The 13,731-nt window shown below is 38.8% G+C and overlaps 2 protein-coding genes and 1 long non-coding RNA gene across 4 annotated transcripts in view; 2 read left to right on the top strand and 1 right to left on the bottom strand.

Annotated features, from left to right (window-relative positions):
* The window catches only part of NPC1 (NPC intracellular cholesterol transporter 1), a 38,828-nt gene extending 33,141 nt beyond the window's left edge, over window positions 1-5,687 (top strand). Inside the window, exons 22-25 of the mRNA XM_019547011.1 lie at window positions 867-1,098; window positions 2,656-2,769; window positions 3,836-3,998; window positions 5,072-5,687. Of these exons, the coding sequence (XP_019402556.1) occupies window positions 867-1,098; window positions 2,656-2,769; window positions 3,836-3,998; window positions 5,072-5,154 (592 nt within the window). The 3' untranslated portion in view covers window positions 5,155-5,687. The remainder of the gene's footprint in view (window positions 1-866; window positions 1,099-2,655; window positions 2,770-3,835; window positions 3,999-5,071) is intronic.
* Window positions 5,607-13,731, bottom strand: part of CUNH18orf8 (chromosome unknown C18orf8 homolog) — a 28,220-nt gene continuing 20,095 nt past the window's right edge. Inside the window, exons 10-20 of one of the 2 annotated variants that reach the window (XM_019547023.1) lie at window positions 13,266-13,377; window positions 11,867-11,911; window positions 10,714-10,767; window positions 10,212-10,340; window positions 9,487-9,593; window positions 8,835-8,954; window positions 8,442-8,519; window positions 7,665-7,769; window positions 7,282-7,350; window positions 6,911-7,136; window positions 5,607-5,788 (exon numbers count right to left, since the gene is read on the bottom strand). In XM_019547023.1, the coding sequence (XP_019402568.1) occupies window positions 5,709-5,788; window positions 6,911-7,136; window positions 7,282-7,350; window positions 7,665-7,769; window positions 8,442-8,519; window positions 8,835-8,954; window positions 9,487-9,593; window positions 10,212-10,340; window positions 10,714-10,767; window positions 11,867-11,911; window positions 13,266-13,377 (1,125 nt within the window). In that variant the 3' untranslated portion in view covers window positions 5,607-5,708. The remainder of the gene's footprint in view (window positions 5,789-6,910; window positions 7,137-7,281; window positions 7,351-7,664; window positions 7,770-8,441; window positions 8,520-8,834; window positions 8,955-9,486; window positions 9,594-10,211; window positions 10,341-10,713; window positions 10,768-11,866; window positions 11,912-13,265; window positions 13,378-13,731) is intronic. The other variant, XM_019547032.1, reaches the window with a different exon arrangement.
* The window catches only part of LOC109318029, a 25,183-nt gene continuing 19,170 nt past the window's right edge, over window positions 7,719-13,731 (top strand). The window contains exon 1 of the long non-coding RNA XR_002103168.1: window positions 7,719-7,798. This is a non-coding gene — a long non-coding RNA (uncharacterized LOC109318029). The remainder of the gene's footprint in view (window positions 7,799-13,731) is intronic.

The raw sequence follows: 13,731 nt of genomic DNA, 5'->3' as shown, positions 1-13,731 counted from the left end.
TCGTTTAGCAGAAGGAAGTGGGGAACTGACTGGTGCTTTGATTTTTAAATCAAGAAAGCTGCCTCTGTCTGGTACTACAAGTGCTTTTGCTAATTCTCTATTGGTATAAAAGAGAGCAGGCAGCTGACCAAGTAATATCTGTCTAAACTGTATGTCCTCTTCCTCCTATCTTCCTGTCTCAGTCTGTAGAGGCCTAACTGTTCTGGAAAGCTGTGTGGTCTTTAAGATTATCTTTTAGATACTGCTGTTTATTCTCTTTCCAGCCTGTTGGATGTAATACCATTGTTGATAGCTTGCAAAGAACATTTTTTCCTACTATTGAGTTAGCACGTTTTACCCAGAGAACCTTGTCTACCTATACCGTTGTTGAAGCATTTGGATAATTCAGTGCTCTAAATGCTTGTTTGGTGGTTCTGTCCACTATCTGACCATAACCCTCTGAGGTCCCCACCCCCCCAATCTTCCTTGTTCTAAAACCACACACTTTTTTTTATAATGCCCAGATAGGAGTGCTCTTCCTCCCAACATCTGACAAGTTACATTAAATTTAATTATTTTACAGCAAACTTTTATTCTGTTTATTTCTTCGAAGACTTTTTAGGATTGCAAAAATTATTCTTATTTAGTATTGTTTCCAATATTTAGTCCATTTCTTATGTTTGAGAAATCAAAGGTAAGTTCAGAAAACAAAGTTCTGTTTTTTAAATTGTAGTTCCTCTTGTACTTCCCTGTTAAGTCAGGGGGAAAATAGGGTTTTGTCTAAACCTCAGTAACCTGAGCACTTCTGTCACCAAGGTCATGGCTGTCATGGCAAAATGATAATAGCCAAACCAGCTAATTAACCATCACCTTTGTTCTTTCCACAGTGTGTTTTATGTCTTTTATGAGCAGTATCTGACAATTGTGGATGACACTATATTTAACCTCAGCCTGTCCTTGGCATCAATATTCTTGGTGACAACTGTGCTGCTCGGCTTTGAAGTATGGGCTGCTGTAGTGGTATCCATTACTATTGCTATGATAATAGCCAATATGTTTGGAGTGATGTGGCTTTGGGGCATCAGCTTGAATGCTGTTTCACTTGTCAACCTTGTCATGGTAAGACTTACTTTTTTTTTTTCCCCAACTGTGTGGCTGCTTATAGACAAACCCCAAATAATGCTCTACTTCAAACTTCACGTGCCCCCATGCCAAATGCAGTGCATGCTCAGAAGAGGCAGCACATTCGTTGGATCTGGCTTGCCCAACGTCTGTATAGATTGGGCACTTTGGGGGAGGGGGTTGGCACTTTTATCTAATAGCTGATCCAGTCAGCTATTAGATAAAAGCACCAAAAACCCCTGATAAAGTGCTCCATCTGTACAGATGAACCAGGTTGAACTATGTGCTTTCTGGTAAAGCACATAGGCTTGTTTGTTTGTTCATTCTCCCCCCTCCATTCTGTCAGCAGCCTGTGCATTGCTTTGTAACCACTTGTTTGGTGGCTTTTTTTTTTTTTTTGTTTAAAAAAGGGGCTTTACTCCTCCCAATGCAAAAGGGTTCAGAGTATTTCCTGAAATCTTAAATTAGTTACAGAATGCCAGGAGGTACAAGGTATTGAGGTTATGGATCAGTAGTTGTTGTTCTTGTTGTAGTATTTATCTTGCCGCCTTATTCATTCTGTGATAAGGTTTCACCCACCTGATGTCTGCAGAGTAGACTTCTATGCACTTTGGACAGCATAACTGCTGGTCTGGATGATATGATGATTTAAAATCATATTGGCATACAGCTAGAGACAGAGAAAAGCTCCTACTCCTTACTGTATTTCAGTGGTGGGAGAAAAAGGAAAAACCTAATATAGGTATGAGAACTCCAAAAGCCGGGCAAACCACAGCAGCAGTATTTTTAAGCTCCAGTTTTGTTTATCCTTGTCACTTTGTTACAAGCTGTTTTGGAGTTAGCTGACCCTTTTTAATAGTAGAGTGCAGGCATCTTGTGAAAAGGCAGCGAACTTTGGCAAAGCATTGATTTAGATCCTTTCTGGCTTCTGTTCCTTTATTGGCAGGTGAGAACCAGTCTACCATGAAGTCTAAACACAGCTCACTTTCTGATGCTCTGTATTTCTCTTTCCCTAATACAAAAGTTCAAGATGCTGCTGATGGAGCAGAATAAATGTATAGGTGAAGGAGATTAGTGAAAAAGACCCAAGTAACATTTCTTTAAGAAATGGTGCTGGTCAGGAGTAAGACTAAGCTATTCTTTCTGTTCAGAGGCAACCAATCAGCATTTGAATTTATTTTTTTCATAATGTATTGTGGATAATGTAATTTATGGATGGATGCCCTCTTCATGTGCAAAAAGTGAATTGCCTGGTTTTCAATCAGTAGATGGGTGCATGGTATTCAAATCAGACTCCATCTGGCAGATCACCCTTACTGAGGTCAGCTATTTTTAGACAGAATTTGTTGCATAAGTGGGCAGGCTCTGTGCTGGTAGTTATTGCAACTTTCTCAAATATTGCTTGGAAATTGATGATTCCCAGATTTTAAAAAATGTTATTTTGACTGCTTGTTTTGGAAGTTTTCTTGGGAAATAATTTTTATTACTACTTTGCTGGTTGTGGGTCCTAACATGATTAGTTTGAGCACTAAAGTAGATGTGTTTGTACTTCAGAGCTGTGGTATTGCAGTGGAGTTCTGCAGTCATGTGACAAGGGCATTCACCATCAGTACAAAGAGTAGCAGAGTAGAGCGTGCTGAAGAAGCCCTGTCCTGTATGGGCAGTTCTGTAAGTATCTGTTTGTCTGTGGGAATATGTTGCACGGATAAAATGACTAAGTAAAGTTTTTGTAGTGCTTCCATGAAAAGTCATTTAAACTGTAAGTAGTTTTAACATATACTTAGTTGTATGGCTGGGATTTTTTGTCTGTTTTTACCTCTCATGAGTGTCATCTTGCAGTAGTTAACCTGTTCTTACAAAGGAGACATTTGTTACAGTAGCGTTCCTCGATAGAGGGTGACAGTCTCCCAGCAAATAGGGAAGTCACCCGTGAGTCTTGAGATGACTGAGAAGTCCAACTTTGAGATTCAGTTGTTTTGACTGTAGTGGCTTTGTTTAAAACAAAAACCACTGTCTTCCCAATTTAAAACAGTCTGAAGTTTATCAGATTCTGGGTTAAGTCTTTAGGGAAGGCATAAAGCAGAACCGTACCGCAGTTTGTAGTTAACCCATGATATCAGTATAATGCATGCTAAAGTAAATGCTACAGGGGAGCTTTTTCCTAACAATGCACCCTGAATGAAAGCAGGAACCTCTAGAGGTAATAATCTAGTTCGAGCAGGTGATGTATCTATGGGTGACATTTCAAAATTGAGTGGCCATGGCATGGCTTTAAGTGGCCATTTAACTGTTATCACTATGCCATAGCACATTGCAAGAGGAAGAGGCTATAGGAAGACTTCTACAGAAAAGTAATAAATTACTTTTTGCAATGTCTCTTGGTAGAGGAACAAAGTAATTCGTGAGGGGGAAGGAAGAAATGCTACAGTAATGATCCTTCAAAAAGCAAGACCAAAAATAAACTTTTCTGATCTCACTTCTTTTTTTTTTTTTGATTACTCACTACCATGTCTTGTTGCACATTGTTGTTTATATCCCCTTTCCCTTCCCCTGTAGAATTCTTAGATTTAACCTTGCTTTGTGTGGTAATGGATAGCACCACTTCCAAGAAATATAGATCAGTATCTAAATTTGTAGAAAGGGATACTTTATCTTACTCGCTATTTTGCTATTGAGTTGCATGAAATCCTGATGTGTTGTTGGCAAATACTTTTAATTCAATCTCTCTGACCAGGTTTTCAGCGGTATCACTCTGACAAAATTTGGAGGAATTGTCGTATTGGCCTTCTCAAAATCCCAGATTTTTCAGATATTCTACTTCAGGATGTATTTAGCCATGGTGCTGCTTGGAGCAAGCCATGGATTAATATTTCTTCCTGTTCTGCTTAGTTACATAGGTAAGAACACATTTCACTGGTAAATACATCTTAAAGATAAGATTAGTTTGTCCTGGAATTATGAATCCCTTTTATTCAGCAAGAAGATAATATTACAGATAGATATGTTGACAGTAGAACTGTCTAAACTCTGTCACATAGATTGTCCTTTCAGTTGAGTATGGATTACCTGATACAGAGTAATTAACAGATTTCTAGAAGGGGCATGCAGCAGGTAAGGCAGGGAACAGAAAGCAGAGCAGCTCATCAGGACAGAAAAAGGGATCAGAATAGCACTCAAGGTATAGAGCTAGCTTATGGTACACCTGCCAAAAACCATCAGCTCCTACTTTGATTGTTATCTGGATGCCTTGTCAAAGACTTGGTCATCTGTTGGAGGAATAGGGAGAGAGAAGACCTATGGTTTTCTATACCAGGGTGCTTGGAGTCTGTTTCAAATTAGCCTTCCAGTTTTTTCATCCCACCATTTAAGTGCTTAGGTGACACTCCATTTCCCCCCCCCCACCCCGACATCTTTATTATAATGTGGATGAATTCTAGCTTGAGTGAAAGTAGAGAATACCCACTTAATTAGCTATGGAGGTAATAGTAATAACAATTAGTGTATTTGTATATTACTAGATAAATTTAATCCTTCTAGGACATGGCGTTTTGGGACAGCTTCATTCACAGTACGCTTGGAGGCCTGAATTAGCCAGTTCAGGTACTGTTAACACCGTTGTAGCATAGAGCTCAGTGCAGGCTTGAAAAGAAGAGTAAATACTCTGGTTAGTACAAGATGTGGGCTTTGCTAACTTGGTTAAGCCCTGACAAGTATAGCTCCACCATAGTTCTCAAACATACCCACAGTTAACTAGTATCTATTCCTAGGTATTTTTAAAGAGAGCTCCTGCACCCCAACTACCCACTTTTTTGGCAAAAAAAAATCTCAAATCTACTCATGGTGTTCTACAGCTTCATTTCTTTACCTGAACAATAGACATCTTTCTAGGCTTTTCTTTTTAAATAGCAAATGGTGGCTGCCTCATTGCTGAAGATATCTAACACATGGCTTTTTTTTTTCTTTTATTCAGGCCCACCTGCAAATAAAGCTAAAACTCAAGCTGCACAAGAAAGATACAAAGGTACAGAACGAGAGAGACTCCTCTACTTCTAGTCTTTTTAACAAAGTGTTCAGTGGGTGTTCTGAACTGTGGCTTAAGACTGAATTGCAGCAATATTTCTATGACTACCACACTGATGTAATCACCACTAGTTCGACTTGTGCACCAATCCAAGTACAGAACATCAACTGTAGCTTGGGACATACAGCTTTTAAACTCAGGAAATGCTACATGTGGCTCATGTAACAGTATTACTAGAACTAGATACATTAACAGGATCCTAAAACACTATTTTTAAGAGGTTTCTTTTTCTTTAAGAACTGTAAGCCAGCTATATCACAAGTTGAATAGCTTTTTCCACGTTGGTGATGTGTGTATGAGAATGGACTGCCAAACCACTGACACAACTTTTAAATGCAAGTCAATGCAATTTTTGGCTCTATTTTTAAGGGGGAAAAGCCATCACTCAAGAGGTTGTAATATTTTAGTAACAATTGCCAAAACATTGTGTATATACTTTATTATAAAATAGCAATTTTGTAGTTCAAAATTCAACACAAATGCAATAAATTAAATTTGTACATTTCAAAGTGAACAGTAATCTACTTCAGAAAGTTGGAGGCTTCATGAGAGCTTGTTCCCCAAAAACCTGCTTAAAGAAGTTGACATGTTCTTCGCAATGTTCTCCTACAAGCAAAGAGAAGAAGAAATTATGTTAAGTGCTACTTACTAGCAGGTCTCAGTGTTTCAATTTTGCTTTGTACTGAGTCAAGTTACAGATCTCTCTTTCTCTCCCTCCTGTTACATTACAAGTATATAATATAGTTAAGTTATGTGTACATGTTTTGAAGGTAAGCAATAATGTTGGCTTTGAATATCTCAAAGACTTAATTACAACGGAGGAGATGCATAAAAGTCCTGAAAGTCCTATCCAACTATTTTGACGATAGGTATGCTAGGAAAGTATATACAGGTTTCCACTTCATAAAAACAAAACAAAAAATCTTCTCCTGTGGACAAGGCACCTCTTTAATTAGGTCATGCTTTTAATGTAGATAAAACTGAAGGACATGTTAGATTGTTACTGAAAGGTGTTAAATTATTAACAAACATTCTCCAGATTCCTATGAACACACAACAAAAAGGGAATTAAGGTACTAAAGATAGTAGCCCTTGATAAATTACTTGACAATCTTAGGAAGAATATCTTAGGGGGGTTTTTGGTAAACTGTAAACCTTCATCATGGAAGATGAGTTATTACCCAGAAAATTAAAGGGTTAAAAAGCAATTAATGTATACTTAATTAAAGCCATAATATAGTAGCCTCTTGTCTTTCTGAGAAAAAATAATAAATGTAGCAGTTATCTAAAAGTGGATTCTTAAGATGTGTACTGAAGACACATTCAGTAAACTTTGTTCTTCAGCTGAGAAGCACATTCCAGGGCTGTCCAGCTTGAGTGGTTGGGGCCATACCTGAATGGTCAATACGGGCTGCAGGGATCCTGCAGGCTGTGCTGCCCTTGGGTGTGAGAAGGAAGCAGCAGCTAAAGGAAGGAGAAGGAGCCTGTAGGGCAGCTATTAATCCCTCGGGCTGCTAGCTTGACAGCCCTACCATTGCTTATTACCAGCCCCCTTATGGCTAAGCCTGGCATGAACATAACTAAAAACTCACTTGAGAGAAAGATCCAACCTCCATGTTGCTAACTGAAGAATAAAGTAGTAGCTGGTTTCCCACACACCACTACTTTTTTTAAACAAACACTGTTTAGATATTTAAAAGGTCACTTTGACTTTGAGGCCCTCCTTACCTGGTGTAAAGCTAGGATTCCCCCGTAATCGTTGATTTCTTTGTTCAAAGAACCTGAATATAGTATAGAAAAGCATGTTATCTTCTGTCTGTTTGGCTGCATCAAGGAACTTGCGGGCTGAAATGCTGTCATGTCCTCCAATACCTCTGATGAATCTCAATGCAGCCAGTACCTGGTGCTTAGATAACAGAACTTCTACTATTTCATCATTAGCTGTAGAAAGTCTCTGGAAAAGTCAAACAACATAACTGTTTTCATAAATGTAAATTATTTTGTCTCAAAGAAATGTAGTAAGTCAAGCACTTCCCATTTATCTATTAAACTTATGTGAATGGGTAACCTACAGAAAACAAATGTACTTACAGACTCACCTTTAACATGTCCAAAGAAAGCTGATGTGCAGGGGGGTAAATGCTCTCAAGAGACAGCAGGAGACAAGCCTGAAACGGCAGTAGTCTTGCTATTAATAAAACAGTTATACTAGTAGTACCATTTTAACCTTAAATTGGAAGTTGTTAGTCCAATGCAGTGATTCTTAACAGGGGGGTCAAGGCACCCTGGGGTGCCACAGGGTGTGAGGAAATAAGTGCAGGCTCACCTGGGCCTGGCCCCTCTGCAAGGAGATGAGCATTGTAACAGACTGTAAAATGGGGTGCTGCTCAGTTTGCAAAAGTTAGGAAGTACCCCTCAAATCTAAAATGGTCAAGAACAACTGGTCTACTGAAAGAATAAGTGGAGTCTGTAGCTTACATACCAAAGGCTTTGAGTCACTGAGCACATGGTACTGCAGAAACTGGTGAAGCATGTAAAACAGGTTGTGCTGAACAAGGGTTTTGATGACCAGCTCATACAGATAATGCTGTGAATGCAAGAAACAAGACTCACTTGGTATCGAGTCACACTTTTTAAGATTGCCACAAGTCTTCAGTCAGATTGAGAAATTCTGTATTCAAAACCACAGTACCAAATAGGACCGAAATGCGCATGAAACTGAGTTCACGTTTTCAGTACGAATTTGTTTCTTACTATATTATGACCACCTTCAGAGTCCAAGTAGTGTCCCTACTGTTCTCAAATTGTCTCTGTAACAGACTACAGGCACAGGATAAACAAGGGGTTTGGTTTAACCTGACGGCCAAGCCAGAGAGCTAGATAGAGGCTGCTAGTTTTTGTACCTGGAAGTTATGACATGGTACTCTTGCACAAGCAGAAGCCTCTAAAGCAATACTGTAAGCAGTCTTGCAAACACTGATGCAGGGAATTTCAGGTAGCCATAGAAGACAATCTCCTTTGTCTCTGTGCCAGAGCAAGCTTTTGGACCATACAAACATATGGACAGAGAAAGATAATCTTGCTGAGTTTTCCCCTCCAATTTTTTTTTTTTTTTGAAAGCTTGGCTGCTTTTAGGGGGGAGGGTTTCAGGAATCTGAAGTATCCCTACTGCTTTCCTAAGATTCTCAATGAAAGTAGTAGCCTAGCATAGTGTAAGCAAGCGTGCAGTACTGCTCAACATTACTAGAAGGTGCTTTACCTGAACTGCAATCTGGACCTGGTTAAGAGAACGAATGTATTCCATCAAGACTGCTATAGTGAACTTGTGAGGTGCTTCCTAGGCAGTAAGAGGAGAAAGTCAAAAGCCTGCAGTAGTGACTTGTGGATTAATGAAATAATTAGTACTAGTGCCTCACTTCTAGCAAAGCAGAAATCACTTAGTCTCACTAATCTTGGTTTTTCTCTCCCATATTTTCACAAGCAGTTTTGGTGTTCAATTAGTATAGTCCCATTAGATTAAGTTACCCACTACAGTTTATTTTGTTACTGCCATTCAGAAGCAGCACAGGTCTACCAAGACTTCTTCATTAATGGAGTTTCCTTGTTTGGCACTTAATTTTGTATCTCAAGTTCACCAAATTCCTTTACTAACCTTCTTTTCAGTAAATACTGACAGAACATGTGTGTACATGTCTGATTGGTCAATAACTGCTTGGGTACGCACTGGCCGTTTCAGGAGGGGGTTACTTCGACTTTGGCCTGCTTCCACTGCCTATGAAGACAAATCAAGTCTTAAAACAAAAACACTTGTAAGGTGCCTTTATGCAGGTAGGGTTTCACCATCTCTTTTAAGGTTAACAGGACTATATGGCTGTACATTTAAATACTTGCTTTGTTTTCTTTTCCCAACTACAGTGTTCCTGCCGTGTAGGATAAAACTTAAGAAAACAAATTTGATTTTATTCAGTAAGTTTATTATAGGTAGGGCCTAGTTCTATTCAAACTCTCCAATTTACCTTCAACAGAATAGTGTTTTGTATTCACATACATTGTTTACATGGAAAGCTGGATGTTAAATTCAAACATATTTAGCCTAGGTACAACTTAAAAGACAGGTAGGTGGTGATTAGTTTGGAAAAGTCAAAAGTGAATAATCAGAATTGTTGACAGCTCTATAATGGCAAAAGAGCTAAAGCACTGTCAAGTGGAAATTGTGTACGAGAACAAGGGTAAAATGCTGGTGCTCTCTTGGAATGTTATCGTGTTTCTGCAACTCATTAAAAGTGTGGATACAGACTACTTACCAAGGTATAATTTTGCTCTGCTTCTAAGTACTTCTTATACTCATGGTTAAGTTTGTCAAAAACAGTGGCGATCACAGTCAATGATCCCCTCTCTGGTTCACTTAACACTGAAAGACAAGATGCTATTAATTCATGGGAAAAAGTGCCTGACATTTACAATAGATCCTTTGTAGCTGCTGGAATATACCCAGTAATGTTTTGTTCCATTCACTTGAACTGAGTTGAACTACGTGCAGAATGCACAGACTCAGCACAAGTTCAGAAAGTGCTCTTAGCTACTGCCTAATCCACAGGTATCCTAAATCTGGACTACAGAAGTAGAATAACTGGAATACAAATACTTTTTACTAAGATAGAGCTATTTCCTTCATTTAAGCATGCACATAGTCTGTTACTTGTAGGAGACTGATCAAGAATACTGATTCATTCTCTTGGGAAAAAATTTTTGGAAATAAAAGTTTCTTATGCCAGAACTTGAAAAACCACTATTCTGAATCGATCACACACACAGATTGCTTCTTGAATTCATGAGACTAAACTCCACATAATGAATAGAAATAGCCATATTAGTATCTTCTATGAAGTGCTTCCTACATTGTCATAGATCTCGAAATTGCCCATGTTCTGCTGTAGAGGAAATGCTCTATGGAACAAAGTTTGCCCCAAGCAAATGATGAATCAGGGCAGTTAGCCCTAAATTTTCAGAATGAGACAATTAAACTTACTCTGAGAACACACAGAAAGGATAACCATTTTGCATTCCTTTCTCTGGAGAAGAAAATCCATCAGCTTTCCTTTATCTGGCAGGAGATTAACAACAGGTTCAAGTTTCACCTGGAGATTCCAGAGATAACCTGGATTTGAGAGCAAGAAGTCTTATTCAAGAAACAACCAGCTCACTGTATCAAACAAGTTACATACTAAAGTTTGGACTTGGCCTATGAAATGCACATTATAATTTTCTGTATAGGTACCATTTGAGGAAAGATGTTTCTATACCCTAGCCTCACTCAAGTGACAAGCATGTGATTATACCCAGTTATATGTCAACTACTATGATATTCGATGCTAGTCATCTTAATGGATAATTCCATTAGTCATTCTTTTGACTAGGTGTTAGGAAAAGAATAAAAAGAACAGAACAGGAATAGAACTAACATAAGTTTCTGCATTATACACTGTACACTAACAGCAATAGAGATGATTATTTTTGATCCCCTTGCTTACCTTCACTTGCACTGATTATAATATCAGGCTGAAAGACAATCCAGGAGGAGGAATCTTAATGTTAAAGAAAATTCTTAACTGAAACACCCACCAGCCCATCTCTAGTATCAGGAATAGCTGTTTATAAAGTCACACCATCTATCTTGGAAAAAACAAAGAACTCTTGCAGGCTGTCTGATGACTAAGCTAAAGCAACCTCAGATCTTCAACACTGTCCCTTTTGTTCATCTTCCCCTATAGATCAGTCACAAGATGATTCCTTCACTTCCCTGTAATGTTTTAAATTAATGCATTACAAAAGGGCTTTTCCTAGGCCTTCTGCAACACCAATGATAGGCACTGTTGTATTCATAAGCTTTTTTACCACTACTTACATTCCCAAAGTAGCAGAGTCTGGCATTAATGTTCAAGGTATCAGTTACCTACAGATTTGTTACAAAGTGGTTTTAGTGTAGAACTGCACTTAAACTCCATTATTCACCAGAAAGGCAAACTGCAATATAGTGAAACAGTACAAGGTAGACAGACAAACAAAAGTACAGGAATGAAAAAAAGAGGGAAGGGCTTTGTCATGGAGCAGCTGTCAGTCTATCTGCTCTTACACTGTAAAACAGTGGTTCTTGATCTTATTTAGACTCAAGTTCCCCCATCAAAAGATGCAGGCTGTTTTTACTTGTTCTCTGACCACAGAAAAGTAATAGAGCAGTTCTTCTGTTGCAAAAAACTTGGACAGACCACAACATGTCAGAGTAGTTTTAACACTGTTGATTCCTATTAGAAATCTCTGGGCTTAACCTTGTGAATGACATTTGCATGCCTAGCAGTGCTAACACTGGTTGTCACCCTGGGGCATCCCTGAAAGAATCTCAAGATACTCCAGGTTGCCATCGCACACTGGTTGAGGATCACTGTCCTAAAAGAAACAGGGCCAAGTCTGTCAAGTTTACTTTTCAGTTACCACATAGCAGTTGCCTCATGATGAGTCCCTAACCAAGTGTTTGGTATACTTGACAAATATTTGTTCTTCCTTTTAATAACCAATACTTGATCTCCCACTTGTTTTATTGCAAGCATCAGAAATGCTCTTAATTGTTGAAAATGAATAAAAATAAAGGAGTTACCACAGAATGACGCCAAGCTTTTTAAAGGATACAGAGTTTACAGGGAACAGGAGACTGACTAGTCACAGAAGCTGGACCTGTATATGGGAGAGAAAAAAAAATTATGTGAAAGAAAAACTAACCCCAGAACAGATTAATTTCTCTGACAATATTCTGTACTGAGTACTATACACTAAATCCTGAAAAACTGAAATTACAGCCTATGCAGTTGTAGACAGCTCTACTTGTAGTTGGATGGTAATGCTAAAAAGAAGTTTTGAAAAAGAAATGGGTGGTTATATGCATGCTAAACAGAAATTGTATCTCCGACTTCTAGTATGCAACTAAGATTTCTGGCAACACTTAAGCAATGGGTTAATTTCAATATAAGCATTCCACATCTCCAATTAACAAGCTGTGATTTGTAACGCATAATAAAGATGGTTCTCTCTTTTTGCTGGCTATTATACATGCACAAACACAAGCACACATGTATTAGTTCTTCAAAAAAACCCAGAGGAGTGTTTTTTGTGTTCTGAAGTTTGACAGCCCTGTCTGTCTGTTACTTTATTATAATCTTAAATAGTTACTTATACCCTAAATATGTACAAAGGATCATGAGTTATGCCTTCTAGCATCAGCACCTACTTCCAGGTGACTTCAGAAGGAGTAGACTTTTAAAAAGGTCTTTCAAAAGATATCTTACTTCTCAGATAACTCTGGCTACTCTGTACTATACTGCTATATCTAGCCTTGGAAGGAATAGCTTAGCCCACAAAATTTCTCAGCTGGGGTACAGCAGAAGTTTCTGCAACACCTCTAGCTTGTGTAAGGGGCCATGATACTTCTTCTGTTCTGGTTTTAGCACTAGAAGTTTGTTCACAGCAAGCCCTCGAGTTGCTGCACTTCGTACCTCTGGATGAGCTCTATATTTCCGTCACCATAGCTCCAAAGCTTCAGAGCATGTGGCCGTGAATCAGAAGAGACAGGAGGAGCCACACTTTTAAAGGAACAAGGAGTTACTTATGAACCAAGAGCCCACTGGACCTAGGCATACAATTTTCACACATACACTTGAGGACTTCAAATCTCAAGGGTGTTGAGAGAAACAAATAAGTATCTGTCTATATACTCTATATACTGTCTATATACTTCTCTTTAAACTCTGACGAAATGCACAGGAGGAGAGGAAAGATGGTCCCAGTGGGCAGGACGCTCAAATTTAAGAGACACGGGGTTTGCAATGGACTTCTGTAACCCTGGGCAAGTAACTTCATCCTTGTGCATTACTTCTACCCACCTGCAATCTATGAAATAGGGATAGTAACACTTCTGTAATTTACCAGGTGGCAAACTATACCAAAGACTGATGTGCCCATGTGATTATGGGGACAAGATCCAGATAAACACCTTACCCTCCACCTAATCAAAAGTACCACATGGTAGCTTTACCTGCCACAGGGATCTGATAGGGTTGAATTGATCGAGGTGGAAGTACAAACTGATGAAGAGTAACTGACCCATCAAAGTCTCCTTTCAGCTTGATGTCAAATACAACAGATGTCTAAAATAGAAAAGAAATGTTAACGCATCACTTGTTTTCATGAGGAAAAGAATGTAACAAGAGCACATCTAAAGTTACTCATGTACAAATGTTTTGGGCATTTTATCTTCCGCTCTCATAACTTGGTAACATTTCAGTACTCTTCTTGGTGTGAAGTGTTTCAATTACCATAAGTAATTGCCGGGGGAGGCACACCTGGGCCATGGGTTAGTGAGGATTTAGTTAGGGAGCTTCTGGAGGGGTTGGACATATTCAAGTCAGCCGGCCCGGATGATCTCCACCCTAGAGTTCTAAAGGAATTGGCCAAGGTCATTGCAAGTCCCCTGGCACAACTTTATGAGCACTTGTGATGTT

The sequence above is a fragment of the Crocodylus porosus genome, unplaced genomic scaffold (genome assembly GCF_001723895.1).
Source record: "Crocodylus porosus isolate Cpor-Errol unplaced genomic scaffold, CroPor_comp1, whole genome shotgun sequence".
Lineage (NCBI taxonomy): Eukaryota > Metazoa > Chordata > Crocodylia > Crocodylidae > Crocodylus > Crocodylus porosus.
This window is presented reverse-complemented; position numbering and strand designations above follow the sequence as displayed.